Here is a 19009-nt window from a genome sequence, read left to right as displayed (position 1 = left end):
GTAAATATTCATGTGGGCATTGAAAATCGTGACGCACAAAAACCATAAAACACAGCCAACACGATGCGGGGCAACCACTAATATTGCTATCTCCAGGAAACACCATGGCCAAAAAAAAAAAAAAACGGAAGTTTGATTTGTCTTTGTGTGAGTGTGAATGTGCCGTCTTATCTCGCACCAGAGAGCGGAGAGCAGCAGGCGAGGGAGTGCAGGTGGAAGCAGAAGGTCAATATTTACCAGCGTCAGCCTGCCTCGCTCTCTTTCTGTTCAGGAGGGTTTAGGGGGGCTGCGGTGAGATCACTGCTGCGTGTCCCTCCTGCCAGAGGGAACTCCCTGCCGCTACGCATTAATCACACCGTTATTCAACGTCATCTCGAGGAGTGAGAGACGCGAGGGGAGGGAGGGCTCCATTTTGAAAATGGCAAAAAATAAAATGGAAGATCAACTAGAAGTCAAGATATTGATTTATTTGCTTTTCTCTCCTGACCGGAGTAAATCTTGTCAGAACATAACTAATGCACTCTATGCAGTCTGCAGGGAAATCAACTACTGTTATAACTACAGTCACTAAATATGGCCTAGTGTAGAACATAGCATGAACTATTATCCAGGCATTGTCACATTGGACACTGTGAAAGTCAAGTCTCAGCCAATCACAATAAGCCTCTAGGAATACCTAAGCAGGTTTTCATTGAAGTACATTTACTCCAGTACTATACTCAAGTGCATTTTAAATTCACTTCCCTTGAATATTTATCGTTTCTGCAATTTTTTTACCTTACATCTCAGAGGTAAATATTGTACTTTTAACTCTAGCACAAATATTCAAGCCCCTTACATTGCAGCCACACAAGGACGATAACGGAAACAAACTGAAATCGCTATCAAAAAAGTCTTCCGTCCACACGCAATAGGCACCAGAAACGTGTCAGTCCACACGAGACAGTTCGAACCGATGGAGACGCTGTAGTACATATGCCGGCCTGTAAGTGGCGCAGCGAAGAAGACTTCTCGCGCATGCATGGTTGCCCTTCTGTTTATTCTCTGCGCTGGATTTAGCAGCAGAGGTGGGCCTTCGCTGGTCAACATGTCCGTTAAAGTTGAAATCTTCCGGACAAAATTCGAAAAGTGCCGGTCAAAGGTCTTCTTTGTTATTTATTGAGCTTTAAAACAAATGAATAACGACTCTATATAATAATATAATAATAATACACAGAGGACGGAGCCTCTCTTTTCCTCCCCCTCTCCTGACAGCCCGTCAGTATCCGTGGTCTCATGCAGCTGGCTGATCCAGTAATGAGTGACCCAACACTAAAAATAAACATATTTATAACTAGTTTAGGTAGTTTGAGAGGTCATTAAAATAGCTAAGGGTGATGATCTAACTTTAAGTGTGTGTTTTGTTCCTCTCATCGCTCCATCACAGCGGGCGGAGCTGCAGGTTATCATGCAGAGCTGCGTGTCTCTCTCCTGTCCGATTAGACTTCACTCGCGGGTACGTACATATCGATCAAATCTAACTGGAAGCTCCTGCTGGTTACGCTGTCCTGCGAGCAGTGCTTGAATTGGAATAAAAAAGGTGCCAGTACTCTAAATCAGCAACAAGTATTTGGCACAAAGTCATAGTATATCCTATAATGCTGGTAGGTTTGTCTCTTTACTGTATATTTTAGAAAGGCTCACTGTACTTAAACAAAATGACTCAGGGTGCATCTGAGATTAGAGGGGGTGCAGTGGTAAAGTGCTATTTTTATAAGTGGGGAGTGGACCTGACACCCTCTAGTCTAGGGGGGTCCGGGAGCATGCTCCCCCGGGAACATTTTTTTTAAAATATTGAAGTTAGATGCATCAATCTGGTGCACTTTGAGAGCAAAATGAAGAGATATATGGATACCTCTCAACATCCATAATGAAACAACTGTAAACAGATTTACTTTTTCTTTATGGATATAAAAGAAAGTAAAGCTTGACTCCTACTGGCTGGTTAAATGACTCCTCGTCCCTGAGGCCACTACCAGTTTTTTGTGCCATTTTGCTGGATTTATTTGTCAATAGCGTTGCTGCACAAAGTGATAGCCCTCTAGTTTAAATCTACTACCCAAAAAGAAACATATGGAGATGGGTTACTATTTAAAAAAAATTGCAAATCTATTTGGGAACAGTGGGGCCGGGCCTCAAATCCTATAGGGGGGTCCGGGGGCATGCTCTCCCGGTAAGATTTATTTTTAAATGTTGGACTTAAATGCATCAATCTGGTGCATTTTGAGGGGGAAATAAAGAGACTACACCCATATGAAACAAAAATGTATACATTTAAATAATCATAAAATCATAAGTACATGGCCATAAGCAATAACATACAATATCCAATATGAAAAAACATTGAAACTTGTTTATTTATTTGTTTTTGGTTCATTTATAGTTGTGAGTGTGTCTGGTCTCCTGAATCGGCCTCTCCTGTCTCCCTCCTCTCCCCCTGCTCCTCTTCGAGGCAACAGCAAAGACTAGTTTTAGCTCTCAACAAGTTTATCTTACCTTTTTTCACCTAGTTAACATTTTGTTTGTATTATTCATGCATATTTTACTAATCACTACCCCCTCAAATGGAAATATGTGTTTACATAAATGGTGACCGAACCGTTTGAGACCCACTGAGATAACTTAAACTAAGTTAACTATCTAAAGACTCAGAGAGTAATTTACCTCACCAGAGCTGTAGTTTTCAGCCTCTCAGTCTGACAGCAAAGGACTCTCCCTCCACCTTGTTGTTGAAACAGCTCCCTATATCCGTTAGCGCAGCTAGCTAGCACCAAATGCTAACAACAATACACGTAACCGTGTATGTCGGCAGGCCACGTCATGTAGACAGCCAGTCACCCTCTGTGAGGCAGAGTCAGACCCTCATTTGCGCTGCGTTGCGTTTACAATATATACGTATATTGCCGGCGGCTGAGTACCGGCATTTTACTGAGTACCGGCACCTTGCCGGTACTCAGTAAGAAGTGCCGGTACCACATGGGTAAAAATCAGAAGTGCCGGTACTGCGTACCGGTGAGTACCGGCCCAATTCAAGCACTGCCTGCGAGATACCGGTACCTGGCTCCAAACACTGGGGCTATTGCGTCATCGTTAGCAGGAAATGATCGTTATAGGGCGTAGACACGCCGTTTGGCCCCCCAGAGCGTTTCGTTTGCCTTGGGACCAGTTATCGTTATCTGCGTTTCCCTGTCGGCCTCGTGTGGCCGAACTGTCTATCTGATAGAGAACTGTAGCGGATACGACCGTTATCGTCCTCGTGTGGCTGCAGCTTTAGTTGCATCACTGATATAAATAATGTTATCAACACAAAAAAGATGATCTATCAATATAGATGAAGAAAAGATGAAACTTTGGTCCTGAGGAATAAGGGTCTGACATTGAACAGGTGTTACTGCTTTACGTCTCAGGTTTGTCATATGCATAATACCTTAGTGATGACCTTTTTTGACCTTTCTGTGTTATGATCACTATTATGCTTAGGAATGATAATTGTTTTCTGCACATATACTGTATTCCCAGACATAAAATAACTAAGGGAATTCTTTCACTGTGACAGCTGGCTTCAGAATGTTTTTTATAATGGTGAGGGATGTAAAAAAAGAATATTACTTTCAATTATTTCTTAATTATTCGTCTTTGAATCAAATAAATTACTTTTGAACATTTCTAGGACTTCACATTATTTCCTAGGACATTATTATATTCCTTTAGACAGCAGCTGTTCGTCAAATGTATGGCACATAAAGCTGTGGCTGTTCCGATAAACAGCATTTTGGATCGAAGCGCAATGATTATCAGGTCCCAAATGTCCAGATTCTAATAGTAATAATTCCCCTTTTGGTCATCTAGTATCAATCACATTTCATTTATACAGCCCAATATCACAATTTAAACTCATTACATGACACCCTTTTTAGTAAGCTCAAAATTGTTTAAATTGGGGCTGATATTGCAATTGCGAGATAATGTGTGATATTGGAGGGAATGATAGTTTTCAAAAACATGATCTAGGTGTGATTTCTTTAAGAGAATCTTTACCAAACAACATTTATTTTCTCTGTAGAATACCGTTTGTAGGCTGTGACTTCCCTGCAGCACCACAATACTTAGCTAACGTAAGAAGTGCAATGGAGGATTTAAGGTAGAGAGGTGTGTGTGTGTGTTTAGACCTAGAGCCCTGAACAGGAGCCAAGACAAACAGCAGTGCTGGCATTTACTCTGTGCTCGGAGCAAAGATGGCTTGCAAACACACAGATGCACATACTAAAAGACAAAGAAAAGGGTGAGGCTATGTGCTGCAGAAGTACTCATGAATACTTTTGGATAAGATCTTTCCATGCTTGTCTCATGTAATTATATGTACACTATGTATACAGTACACTGAAACCTACCTACAGTTCAGGATATGGATGGCTATAATGTATTCAGTCAGCCCATGTGACATGTTGGAAAACCTTCAGTGTGTGTGTGTGTGTGTGTGTGTGTGTGTGTGTGTGTGTGTGTGTGTGTGTGTGTGTGTGTGTGTGTGTGGTGTGTGGTGTGTGGGTGTGTGGGTGTGTGGGTGTGTGGGTGTGTGGGTGTGTGGGTGTGTAGGTGTGTAGGTGTGTAGGTGTTAGACTGTAATGCTGCTGGGTCATGCCAGACTGTACTAGTTCACCAGCAGTTATCTCAAAGCTGCCACACAGAGGTAAACATTACAACAGCACAAGGATTTTCCATCCATGAGAAAAAAAAGGAAAAACACACACGGGAAAAAAAGAGAAATCTCAAAGACGAAAAAGAAAAATCAATAATAAACAGCAAACCCTTGTTGAATTAACCTCTAACACTTTTTCAACAAAGAATTCACAGGAACATTTTTGTAAATGTCATTCAAACGGCAGGAAGTGAAAATAAAATACTTAGAATTGAGTTTCTGCTACAATTCAGCCGTTAAGGAACACTTCACCCAGGAAATGGCCATTTGCATATCAAATACTCAGGGGCCGAATTTAACTGTAGCAGAACTAAATATCTGTTAATAAACTCTCACACAACTTATGCACATAATACAAGTCTCATGAATTAGGTTATATTCTCAATACTTCCGAAACACTAGCACACTTTTAGCCTTGTTGTTAAAACCTTACTATTTAATCTCTAAAATCTGATTGCTGAATGACAAAGTCAACAATCTGTTTACCAACCATGTCGTGTTGGCTTGACAGACGGGGGCTAAATTACACTTTATATTAAGCTAACTGGCATGGCCTATACACAGAATTTCCTTGACCCTACTACCTCAAAATATTGGAGTGATGAATAGCCATGAGTCTCCCCTTTACAGACATGCCAACTTTATGATAATGCTTTCTGCCTGCAGTGTACATGCTTTTTTTCTGCCCATTTTAAAAAGGGTGTATTTGAATATTTCTGAATGCTGGGGTCCTTTTACAGACTTGGAATAGCAAAAATGTGGATATGACTACAAATCAGAGACTCTGAGCTGAACATTATTAATGTGTGCTGATTTTAGTCAGTTATTTCATTGTAGTGAAACCATTTTCTGAAACTTAAATTCACTGTTACACAATTTGCTCTTCTGGTAAAAGTCCCTAAAAAGCTTTTGATACCGAATCACACAATTACATTTTCCTATGATATTCCTAAAGCTTCTGGTTTCTTTTTGTGGTCATTTGGACGGATTCTTAAAATATTTGAATGAAAATGTGTGTTCTAGGTGTAGTACACGACTTATTGTCTCTGTCTTTGTTCACCATGGAAGCTCTCTAACAGGTTTCTTCAAGAATGTTAAGTAACACAGGGTCAGTTATTGATATACAAAATATATTTATATAAAAAGTAGAACTATTCCTTTAACTGTATAATCAGCAGTCAAATCTAAGCCTTGCCACTCACTTTGCAGACAGACATCTGGTTGGTGGTGAGGGTCCCCGTCTTGTCAGAGCAGATAACAGAGGTACAGCCCAGGGTCTCTACTGACGGCAGGCTGCGGACGATGGCGTTCTTCTTGGCCATGCGACGCGTTCCGAGGGCCAGGCAGGTGGTGATGACAGCAGGCAGGCCCTCGGGGATGGCGGCCACAGCCAGGGCCACGGCAATCTTGAAATAATAGATGGCCCCTCTGACCCAAGAGCCCCCGTGGACGGGGTCCCCGAAGTGGCCGATGTTGATGACCCACACAGCCACACAGATCAGGGAGATGACCTTTGAGAGCTGCTGCCCGAACTCGTCCAGCTTCTGCTGCAGAGGCGTCTTCTCATGCTCCGTAGCTGCCATCTGGTTACGGATCTTACCGATTTCTGTGGAAACGCCGGTGGCGATGACCACGCCTATAGCGCGGCCTGCAGCTATGTTTGTGCCCTGCAGGAATAAAATATCATAAGGTGCAAAAAAGTGAGGCAGAAAGATGCAGTCTATATAAAAACATATTTATGTAAAAATACACTTCAGTTGTCTCGCACCTTCAAGAAATGTTTTTAAGCCGTCCTCAGACATTTATCCATATTTCACAAGACACATATTTTTCATTACAGTCGGACTTAACTTAGTCAATGTTAATTAAAATGCAAAGGAACTACTCTTTGGGAAACCTACTTTCATCATTACAATCAACATCTACATTCTGGTTATTAAAAAAACATTTAAAAAAGGACTTTCGTTTGCAAAAATGTATTAATTTTTTTTTGATACATTTGTAATGCACCTCCACATACAGTATGTCAATTGTACAATTCTGTAAATGTGGATTTACTGTTAAGGATTTTTTTAAATCTATTTTATGGTTTCTTATTTCTTCTTCATAATGTTCTTACATTTGTGAATAAAATAATTTCAAGTTATTACTCAGAACATAGGAGAAGAGAGTTTCAATTAAAATATTAATAATTTAAAATTGATATTTAGTTGCCTTTAGATCACCAGAGAAGTCAAATAAGAATTACAGTCACTAGATTCAATAAGATACACATGACTCAGTGAGCTGCAGGCAGGTGCTTACAGAAAACAGCATGTTCTTTTTGTCCTGGTTGACGGCTCTGGGGTCAGGAACAGGGTCAGTGTGTTTGATGATGGACACAGACTCCCCTGAAAGAAACAGGGTATGAGATAATTGTACCGGGTTAGATATATGTGCAACAGGTGACTATTAGACCAACAATGGGACGTTCAGAGGGAAATTGAACACAGTTACACTTACAGCCTAAAGGGGTAGCAAGTAATATCACAAAGAAAATCACAGACACTGAAATTACACAATGTTAACCTTCAGTCGTCCAAGTCCATGCAATAAAGGTGTAAGGGAGTATACGTCTGAATTATGTGAAAGCCTTGTTTGGAGTCTGATGAAGGTTAGGAAATACCTGTGAGGATGGACTGGTCCACTCGCAGGGTGGTGGACTTTATAGAGGTCACTCTGATGTCAGCAGGCACCTTGTCACCAACTAGAAATAAACATAAACAGGGTAGGATTACCAAAAAGGATTTTATCCACAATAATTATATTTCATTATTGTATCCTATTAGATCAGGGGTGGGGAACCTTTTTCCTCTCAAGGGCTAGGGCTGCTCGATTATGGCAAAAATCATAATCTCGATTATTTGGGTCAATAATTGATATCACGATTATTAAAAACAATTATCCATTTACTTTGAAAACATCCATTAATTGAACAAATACATTTGAATAGTATGTTTTTAACAGTTGATTACCCTGAACTTTAAGTATAATTCAACTGAAAAACCAATAAAAAAATAAATAATAATAATCGTTTTATTTCGATTGTGTTGTTTTCATAATCGTTGCAAGCCAAAATTGTAATTGCGATTAACATACGATTAATTGAGCAGCCCTATCAAGGGCCATTTCAATTTTCACAACATCCTCTGAGGGCCGTACAAATGTTTGAACTCAACCTCTGATTAAAAATACTAAAATCACAGCGGATTGATTTCGCCTTTCTTTCATGCTGTGCAAAGAAAAAGCAACTTCTTAATCCAGATATTTTACCATGACTCGCGCATAGACACACAAGATGTGTGTACATTTATTTAGTATCCTATCCATGTGAACATGATTTAAGTGGGGTGGGGGGTCCTCACCTCCAAATATTTTTTTTGTGTGGCACATTGTGTCGGCTATTTTGTCACCTAGAACCACTGGTGTCTTTAACTCTGTCAAACAACTCTCCACAGAGGCAGGGGCAAGCACATCTGTTATTATGGACGCTGCTTTTGTACGACCACATGACATTTTCTTTACTATCTCAGAGTCTTGAAAAATGGTCGGCGAGCTTGTTACCACAGTCATTTGACCGCTATGATTGGGAGTGTTGCACTGTATGGTAAACACTGGTTATTTCTGCTACTGTTACCTTGTCTGAGTGGCCATCATTTTTTGTTTTGAGTAGGAATATCTCCATAGAGTGTGATGTCTCTTTTTGAGCGATACGTTTCTTTTGAGAATCGCATTCTCTGTGTCTTTTGACATCGTATTCACCGCCATGTGAAATAGAAAAATTACTCTTGCAAAGTCTTTGTTGTAAGTGCATCTTCTTTTCTTCTTAGCTGTAGTTTCAGTTTCCTCCATTTTCCATAACCTGCTGCGTCGCCTGCGTTATTGACTGACTTTCGTTGTTGTTGTTTGGCGGGGCCGCGGGGGAGTGTGTGTGTGAGTGACTCTCATTGGTTAACACTTGACCAGCACCCGCCGTGTGTTACAGTTTGATTGACAGCAAACACACCGCCGTGATGATAGCCTTCCCTGCTTTCTCAACAGCCATTGGATAAAGCTGATTTTAGAAAAGCGTTTTAGCCAATCAAAATTAAATATGCGGGAAATCGTCTCAATTTGCGGGACGCACCAAAAGTCGTGAAAATGCTGTGCAGTCCCGCGCAAAGCGGGACATCTGGTCACCCTAGCTATGCTAAAGAATATAAGATGTTTTTTCTACAACCAGTGAGGTAAAGGCACATCTTTATATGATCATTATAGTTATAAAAAAATAAGAGAATAAAGTAAACCGGTATAAAATACTATATGACAGTAAAACAAAGTGGTTATTAATAAACAAGAATACAGTTTAAAAGGGGAGTGATTTGTAAAATATCCATAAAGAAAAAGAATATCTGCTTACAGTTATGTTTCATATGGATGTTGATGTATCCATAGATCTCTTAATGTTGCTCTAAGTGCACCATTGATGCTTTTAACTTCAACATTTGAAGTCCCCCCGGACCCCCCTAGATGAGGTTAGGACCCCCCCCCCCCCACACTTAAATCATGTTCACATGGATAGCAAAAACTAAATACATTTGCACACATCTTGTGTCCATATCTTTCTGTTTTGGTGGTCATGGCACAACCGTGCACGTGCATACATACGCGAGTCATGGCAAGATATCTGGGTTAAGAGGTTGCTTTTTCTTTGCACAGCATGAAAGAAAGGCGAAATTAATGGGCTGTGATTTTAGTATTTTTAAGCAGAGCTCAATAATGTGTACGGCCCTTGGAGGATGTTGAAAAAATTGAAATGGCCCTTGAGAGGAAAAAGGTTCCCCACCCTTACTGCTTGGTCCCTGACAACATCTTAAAAGAAAAGTGCATTTAAGTTCAACAAGAATATTGGCCTTTCCAGACACAATGCAGTCTGAGTTTTGTGCTTTTTTTCATTCAAATGTAATGAAAGACTTTTGTACACACACAGTTTGATAATGTCCAGTGCCCTCATCTTAACCTCAGGAAGAAACATTATTCAAAGTGAATAGGCAAAAATAAAAGGAATCTAAATAAAACCTATTTGGAAAAGTGAAAACTATAGCAACTGCATATAAAGTAAGCAGAGCATTGATGTTGTCAAAGCAGGGAGGAAGTGAGAAAAGGGAAGAGAAAGAGTAAAGACAAAGCAACAGGTTAGTTTGTTTGTCATTAGGTGCTTTCACACCGGAGTATTTTTACCTGTACTTTTCCCGTTTAGTTCCGATAGTGCCTGGAATTTTGCGTTCACACCAAAAAGAGAACCCCCATTTTTAGTGCCTGCTAGAAAGGTGGTACTATCCTGGGGAGAAAAAAGTACCAATTTCTGATTGGCTGGGCGAATTACAAACTATGGTCCGTAAAACTCAGAAAAGTTTCTTGAAGCCGCCATTGTATTTGCTGGCTTTAGCATTATTAGCATTAGCCCTGCGCACCAACGGAGAGAGACTAACTTATGGCAACACAAAAAAAAACATGGGAGCGGTGGAGATGAGGAGGTGTCGGTGTTCTGGCGATTTACTCTGAAGGCTTCAGTAGAAGCTGCTGAGAGTCCCAGCAGTTTCTACTGAAGCCAGTCCCCAACTCCGGGGACTTCGGGTGGCAGTATACGACGTGAAGTTGTTTGCGGCCTGGCAGTAAACCCAAAGCAGAAGAAGAAGTGATGTCCGCGGCTTCATTTGCGTAATCTTCCCTCAGGGAACTTATTCCGGTGTGAACGCGATCTGTACTTAGTTCCATGGGGGCACTAAGTGCTGGACACTAAGTGGGGCAAAGTACTTGGTGTGAAAGCGGCTAATAAGTTGGTCTATATGTACACAGAGCTTTGATGTATTCGGAATAACCTGCTGCATCTAATTAAATCAAGGTCATTATAGGACCTAGGTGTGAAGAACTGTTTGGGAAAACTGCCTTTAATGCGACATGTATGGACTTACTATATATTTAGAGAAATTTGCCAATGAAAGCAATCCAGTTGGACTTTTAAGGGGCCCTGTTTTCAGGTGTCATATTCTGTGTCTCTAAGGTCCTTACACACCAAGCCGATTTTCGGCGTCGATAGATCTCGGGCCGTCGATGAGCGTCGTGTCGCCCTACTCAGATTGGTGTGTCTTGGTGTGTACTGCACCGTTGTCTCTTTTCGGCCATGCCAACACCTTCCGCCGCCAATTTGACATGTTGAAATGCCGTCGGCCAAAGAAATCACTGATTGTCTGTTCAGCTTAGCGAATCAGTGCATGAGAAGCAAAACGGAAGTCAGGGACCCAAACAAACTATTGAGAAGGCAAATCTGAGATTTCATTTAACTCCAGCTCTCGACACAGGTTCGGGAAAGCCCCATGAGCTTCTCGCTGTAGAGTAAAAATGGAATGGAAATGGAACCCACACGCTATTTGTTGTTTGTTTATATCACGCAGTCTGTTCTTCTTCTCTCGGTGTATCACGCAGTCTGTCTTCCGGTTGTTGCCTCTTTTGAATGACGAATACACACTACCGCCGCCTGCTGGTAAGGAGAGTTATTGCCACTCACGAATGCGAAGTTCGTACGTGCAGCTTGGCCGTTGGCTGAAGTCTTTGCGGTGTGTTCCAGTGCGAAACATGGCCACGGGACGTGTTCTTTGGTGTCCTTTGGTGCCCGTCTGGTGTGTAAGGACCTTAATGTGACATGTTTCCATGCTTTAAATTTACCAGAGTCCAGTCTGCTCTGATTGGTTAGCCGGCCGGCTCGGTTGTGATCTTTGGGATTTTAGCCTTTGCTGACCATTGAGATGCACACAAATCTATATAACACACTACAGGAAAGGTAAACCCCAAAAAGCTAAATAGGACCCCTTTCAAAAGCAGTGTATATGTTTTGGTAGGGGTATTTTTTTAGATTCTGGTATTGGGGTTTTAAAAAAAGAAAAAGTGTTTAATTGTTGAGAAATGTATAAATTGAAAAGTTAGGGGCCCATACATTAGTTGGGTACCAATGAACAATCATAATCCAGTATGTAAGATTTCAACCAAGATGTCATTAGTATCCTCTGCAGACCTTGAATACCTTTAAATAATGTCAACCTTATTGCTGCACTAGAAGAAAGGTCAGGCGATCACCAAAGTAATAAGACTATCCTCTGTGGACCATCATGTCCGTACATAATTTCACCTTAATCCATCCAAAAGGTGCAAATCTAATCAAGTTTTATTTATATAGCACATTTTTAAAACAATTGTTGGTCGAGCCAAAGTGCTGTACATACAATAAAAACACTTTACAACAAATACAACAGCACACATTTAAAAAATAAATAAAAATAAAAATCACACACAGGGGAAATGTCAGGAGTCGTGCTCTGCTCAGACTAGAAGGCCAGAGAGAAGAAGTGAGTTTTAAGTGTCGATTTAAAAAACCCTGGTGTCTGGGCCAACCTCACATGGAGGGGCAGAGTGTTCCAGAGCCTAGGGCCAGCTGCTGCGAATGCTCGGTGCCCTCTGGTTTTGAGCCTGGTCTTGGGCACTACCAGCAGCAGCTGGTCAGCAGACCTTAAAGCTCTGGCTGGGGTGTAGCGATGGAGGACTTCGGCTATATAGGCAGGAGCCAGCCTATTTAGTGCTTTAAAAACAAATGAAAAGGATTTTAAAATCAATTCTGAACCAAATTGGAAGCCAGTGTAGTGAGGCCAGAATTGGGGTGATGTGGTCAGGCTTTTTACGGCCAGTGAGAAGACGTGCAGCTGCGTTCTGCACTAGCTGCAGGCGTCTAATTGACGCTTGGTCCATACCCACATTGCAGTAATCCAGTCTCGAGTTAACAAAGGCGTCAATGACTCTTTCTAGGTCTTTGAAAGATAAATACGACTTGGTCTTGGCCAATAGTCGTATTTAAAAAAAAGCAGGTCTTGACTACGGTGCTGACCTGCTTATCAAATGTAAAAGCGCTATTGAAGGTCACTCCAAGGTTCATGACGGAGGGGAGGATGTTTTTATTGAGGGAGCCCAGAATTTCAACCGGGGAGGCTGGAGGTTGGGGTCCAAAAAAGATGACCTCGGTCTTGCTCTTGTTGAGGTTGAGGAAATGTTGGCTCAGCCAGGATTTGATCTCTGTTAAGCAGTCCATCAACTGCTGTAGTGAGTTAACATTTGCATGTGCAGAGGTATTTGAGTCTGGTCCTTAGTGGTGGAAGAACCAACATTATCATCCATAGAGCCTTAGAGTTAACATTGCAAAAGTGACCAGAATACCATTCTAAAAAGAGCCAAAAGCAGTCAAAGAAAATGGGGGATTGAGGAAGACAACATGTACTTCTTTCAAGTTTGATCTCTAAAGGATTATTTTGCATTGAAACCCTCAGGTGAGTGTGCTTTGTAAGTGTAACTGCAGGTGAGTTACACCCAATTGAATGTCTGTGTTCAAACAATAAATCCTTGAGCAAAGAAACATTGGCCGATTCAGGCTAAGCTCAAGTTGCAGGTAAACAACGTTTCCATTCATTTGAAGTCATGTTACTGTTTTAAAAATGATTGATTATTTTCCCACCTCATGGTTCTCTGCTCACTCTCTCTGATCCTCTGATACACCTTGCATTTGTTAAACATGGACTACAGATGCATTAAATCTACAGGATGCATTTTCATTTTCTCCACTACAGTCTGCTTAATAAGCCTGCATATTAAACTCGTATTTCAGAGCCAGACCATTACAAGTATCTAATGCCCCAAAACCAAATTGTTATTGCTTTCCTTTAGTCAGAGCTGATGGTGAACATTTAATGGGAATATATTCATAGTTCGAGGACAGAGCTTGCTAGTAAAAAAAATATTTTGATTTACCGGTTGACAATGAACTCATAGAAATGTTATATTCCTAACTTGTGTGTTTCCATCGTGATAGACAAGGAAAAAGACCTTATCCTTTTTGTGAAATAAGCGTTTGATTAATACAAAGTGTTCAGCCATCAGGACTTCTCAGGTGTTTATCATGCGTAGCTTTTCAGCATGAACTGTACTGGTGACAGTGACAAATGTATATGCTGCTCTCAGTACTTCCAGTAAACTTAGCTATATCTTTGTTTCAATCTTCATCTTTGGTACTGGAGCATGTATGACACATGACAGCGATACACTCACCATCATTAGATGGAAGTGTTTGTATAGAATAAAGTGCAGTGGACCTTGAGATGATCAAAGGGAGGAGAGCCTAGATGGAAGCCAAGATAACAGGAACCTTTTCCACTTGGTTTCCAGGCTTTTCCACTACCCAACCTGCGTCTGGCTGATTTCCGGTCGCAGGAAATGAAGATGGATGAAGAAGGCTAACCCAGCACCATCAGAGACTCATGTGCCAACAGAGATCTGGCAGACCATAGGAGCACAGGGGTTGGAGGACTACACCGACAGTAGCATCAATGATGCATATCATGTAGCTCAAACATGATAGTGAAAGTAATATTTGTTATGTTAAATCCCTTATTGTTTTTGATGCTGTTCAAAATCCTCCTGAAAAATGCACTACAAGAATGCACGACTGTTTTTGTTCTGTTTTTTCATGTTTTTTTTCTTGTGCTGCATGAATAGACTTCACTACAGATGCCTTTGTTGTGCAATCCCCGAGTTGCAGAAGGACAATAGGTGATTCTTGAATAAGTTCAACATCTTATTGAATTTCTGTTTTTCCTCTCACATGTTCTCCTTCTGTACAGTGAGAAACGTTAAAAGTGATTTCAGGCTGATACACACGACTTTTGCTCAATGTTCCAAGACTACAAGCTGAATTGTTCGGTCTTCACCTTGACGGGACAGAGATTGTGAGAAAGGCAGAGGCCGCAGTGTGTGGACTTGAATAGCCTGTACAGTACTTCCAATTCTGCATAATGTTCTCTACAGTTCTCCGTCTGACACCTATAGGCTGTGAGAGAACAAGAGTGGGAGAGGTGGAGGGGGAGCGAAGTGTGTGTTGTGTTGTGTGGGAGATGGCTGGGGGCTACAGGTTCACTGTAGGAGGACTGGCCGAGGGCAGAAGAGAGAGGCTTTTCAAAACGCCTACCCAGAGTCTCCTGCTCCCCGATACACTTTCTGCCACGGCCTCCCACAGACAGTCTCCATCTGCTAGAAGAGAAATGTATCCTAAAACAGCCACTGTGAGTTTACATAAATATCATAAGGTTCAGAAATGAGTAAGATTCGTAATGCTTTCAAGTATCAAAAAAGAAAAAAAAAACATCTAAAGTACAGATGAATAGACGTTAAACCAAATGAGGTCAGCTGGTTAGGCCAGCTGGCGTTTTCCTTCCATTTGGTAAAACTGGACTGGAATCTCTCACATAATATACTGGCAGAGGGATCTTCATCCACATCCAAGCTAACCATCATGACTTGTAGGCTTTCCATTTCTTTAGGTCCTGTGTAAACCCTCGAGGAGTTCCCGACAACCTGACCACTGCAGTCACTCCATTAAAAAAAGCCAAGGGAAATTCCGGTGGAGGCGCAAATCAAAACTGTGTCCAAACCATGGCTGGCATCATAGCAATATACTAAGAAGAAGGCTGGCTATTAGCAGAAATTAGAGTAAATATATTTATGTTTGTGTTACAGGGCCCTATTATTATAATTGTTAAGGTTCATACTTGTATTTTGTGCCTGTACTGTCTGTGACATGTTTACTTTAATGTTCAAAAAGGTCTTTATTTTTCTCATACTGCCTGTTCTGCAGCACCTCTTTTCACCCTCTGTTTGAAACCAGAGCCCAGTCTGCTCTGATTGGTTAACTGGCTGGCTGGTTGGTTTCTGTTTGTGTGGTCAACCCCTTAGAGATATCCCACCCCATCATGTGCAATATGTTGGAGCGCTATCCAATAGAAGTTCAATTATTACATAGTGATTTCACCATGTTTGTAGTTAAGGACTACAATTAACCCACTACAGGAAAGGGAAAAGCCAAAAAAGCATAATGAGGCCCTTTAGTTTCATCCGCTTGCATCCAGTACTCTAAAGTTACCACAGGCTAATCTGAAGTACATAGAAGAAGACGAAAACAGTGGAGTAAAGGGAAAATATTCATTTGTTTTCCCTTTCACCATCACCCTACAGTTATAGTCAGAGGGGGTGTGCACAAATATCTGACACACATTTTCTGAGTGAGAAGAGTGGGTTCCTGCCTTTACTGTTTACCCCTGTTTAAAACTGCTTAGCAACAAGATTATGTCAGAAAGAATGAACGAAGCGCTTAATATACGACTGTGTGCGTTATACAGAAATGCAGCAGTGTGCAAAACACCATCTTCATACCTCTCCTTAAAGTAAACGCTGACAGTAAATGCACTCTGTACTTAAAACAAGCTTGAATAGCTTCTACTATTGCCTCAGTCTGACAGTTTCACACTTATGTGTCTAGCCATCTCTCTGGCTGCTAAAAGAAACACAATCACCTTCTAAACCATGTAAGGACAATAATGACATGCATTTAGAAAGAGAGTTTACTATGCCAACAACAGAGACATATCCAACTGTTAGAAAATGACCTTTTCTGCATCATAATTAATCATTTATTTAATTTGTATTAAACCAGTTTAAAGTTGCTTTAATGTTTATTTATTAACAGACAAAAAGCCATCCATGCAATCTATTATATATAAATTGTCCTTGGATAGTTGTTACATATGACAAAAACCCTAATAATTTCTGTGTCTCCTTAGAATAAAAATACTGAAAATTAAAAAGTAGTCAATGTTGTTGCATGCCCCCTATTTCCCCACAGCGGGAAAACCAATATGGATCCACTAGCAGCTGCTGACAGACAGTCAGAACATAAAATCCCTTATTCAAACAGCAGATGGTTCATTTTAAGTCTGAACTGTCCTCCACGCTGTCATCACAGGTGTCGTTAAAAACGGTGAACTTCACCGTCGCCGAGATGAGTCGCCCCATGGAGCGTTGTCATAGTGACACTGTTGGTGTTGACGGGGACGGCGGTAGTGGTGGAAGGTGGGTGTTGAGCAGTCAGTTTGGGGCTTGCTACCTGTGTGGGCTTGTCTGTGTTTGGCAGTGTGCGCACGCATGTGTGAAGGAGGACACCGGCTGTAACAAGCCCAGATTCCAAGGAAGTCCTACCCGTCACATAAACGCACGTACACACACGAGGTGGATTTCGCCACTTTCCCACGCAATTAATGTAGCCTAGACTCTCTGTAAACAGTGTTTCTACATATTGTCAAGGTAAAATAAAAGAATTCCAAGGAGGTGCTACCGGCACATTAACGCACATACTCACAAGGTGTAATTCACTACTTTCCGATGCAAGTAATCAAAGTAGACGCGCTGTAAACAGGGTTCCAAAACGTTTTTATGGACAAAATGTATTTTAAAAAAAATGCAAAGCCTTTTCCTGGGCTAGAATACCGTATGCCATAGCATTAAGTGGCTTTATACTGTCGAGTTGGAGTTCAAATCCATGAGGCTTCAATATAATCTCTTCATTATTGTACCCCCCTAAGTGACATTCGTGTGACATTTTTATAACTGGCATACTGTATGATTCTTGAGTTATGGCCAAAAAATTGTTTAAAAGATCACAGTGCCACTGCCCTATGAGCAGCAAGTTCTAGAAGAAGAACAAGAAACTCCCTTAAGGGTTCTTTAAGAAATTACGTTCATGAGAATAACACGGATATGATACTCACGTAAAACCTGAAGTAATAAAGCATCCGGCAACCCGAATCTGTAGACTTCATAATATTTCATACCTCTAACAACCGATATTTAACATGCACTCTATGGCATTATCCAAAAATATCGAATTCAATCATACCTAATTCACCTTGCTAGCATAAATATAGAGAAACGCAATGCGAGGAGACAATAAGAAACTAGGAACTACTGTAAGAGCATTTTGTCACTTCTTAATGCCTTTTAGAACGATTTTCCGTTAGCAGCTACAGAAAATAGATTTGACGTTATGTAACGTTACCACAGGTTTACGACACATAAGTTAACTATAAGGATAGATTTAGTTAAATACGACAAAACATTTTTTGTAAAACTTTAGTTTTTTTTTCCACCTGTGCAAATAGCAGGGAAACCTTCAGTGAAATCGGATAGTACCCGGGCTTTACTGTAACCAATGCAGCATGTATAATCGCTCCCTGCCTCTACGTGCTTTGATTATGAATGAACGCTGTGCTCTCTCACACACGCATCCTGAGCTCTCCCTCCTTCCCCAAACAGCCGTCTGAGACGAATCACCGGCCATGCGAGGCCGAGGATTTCGCTCTCATATCGACGGTGAAGTGATCTCCTCGATGCTGCATGTGTGCGCTCACTCATCAACTCTGGCACACACACAGATGTTCTGGAACCGAAGTGACAACAACACTATTTTTAGACGAGGCTGCCCACACATGGGCGAGTTTACAGCGGGGGGACTGTGTGTATGTGCATGTAATGATGGGGGAGTGTGAGCGAGGAGCTGACAAACATACAGCAGCGTCCAGCTGGTAAGACTGAGAGCATGGAAAGCAAAAAAGGGAAAAGGAGGGGAAGCTGCGGAAAATTAAACCGGGACTTAAATATAAGGGGTGACACACACACACACACACACACACACACACACACACACACACACACACACACACACACACACACACACACACACACACACACACACACACACACACACACACACACACACACACACACACACACACACACACACACACACACACACACACACACACACACACACACACACACACACACACACACACACACACACACACACACACACACACACACACACACACACACACACACACACACACACACACACACACACACACACACACACACACACACACACAAGAAATCTACTCTGAGATATTCCAATAGTGTTTCCAGACTCATGAATGGGTGGCAAAGGCTGTGTGTTTGTGGCAGCAGTGTTATACAGTACAGGCAGCGAGGTGGCAGCAGTGTTGGAGGTAGACAAAGCGTAAATTAGTCTCAGTGTGACAGTTAGAGTTCCACTGGGTGCAGCGGCTGCTCACCTGCCACCTCCACGATGTCGCCCGGGACGATGTCTCTGGATTTGATCCTCTGGACAGCCTTACGGTTCATACGGTACACCTTACCCATCTCTGGCTCGTACTCCTTCAGAGCCTCGATGGCATTCTCTGCATTGCGCTCCTGTAACAAAGACATGTGGCAAAAAGGAAGTCATTTAAAAAAGAAAATAGGTAGTATGAG

At 41.5% G+C, this 19009-nt stretch overlaps 1 protein-coding gene across 1 annotated transcript in view; it reads right to left on the bottom strand.

Moving 5' to 3' along the window:
• Positions 1 to 19009, bottom strand: part of atp2a3 (ATPase sarcoplasmic/endoplasmic reticulum Ca2+ transporting 3) — a 55012-nt gene that overhangs the window by 17079 nt on the left and 18924 nt on the right. The window contains exons 5-8 of the mRNA XM_079650290.1: positions 18811 to 18949; positions 7401 to 7481; positions 7040 to 7125; positions 5938 to 6402 (exon numbers count right to left, since the gene is read on the bottom strand). Of these exons, the coding sequence (XP_079506416.1) occupies positions 5938 to 6402; positions 7040 to 7125; positions 7401 to 7481; positions 18811 to 18949 (771 nt within the window). The remainder of the gene's footprint in view (positions 1 to 5937; positions 6403 to 7039; positions 7126 to 7400; positions 7482 to 18810; positions 18950 to 19009) is intronic.

Source organism: Notothenia rossii (genome assembly GCF_949606895.1).
Source record: "Notothenia rossii genome assembly, chromosome: 9".
NCBI classification, from domain to species: Eukaryota; Metazoa; Chordata; class Actinopteri; order Perciformes; family Nototheniidae; genus Notothenia; species Notothenia rossii.
The sequence above is the reverse complement of the archived record's forward strand: the minus strand, read 5'-3'. Positions and strand labels throughout refer to the sequence as shown.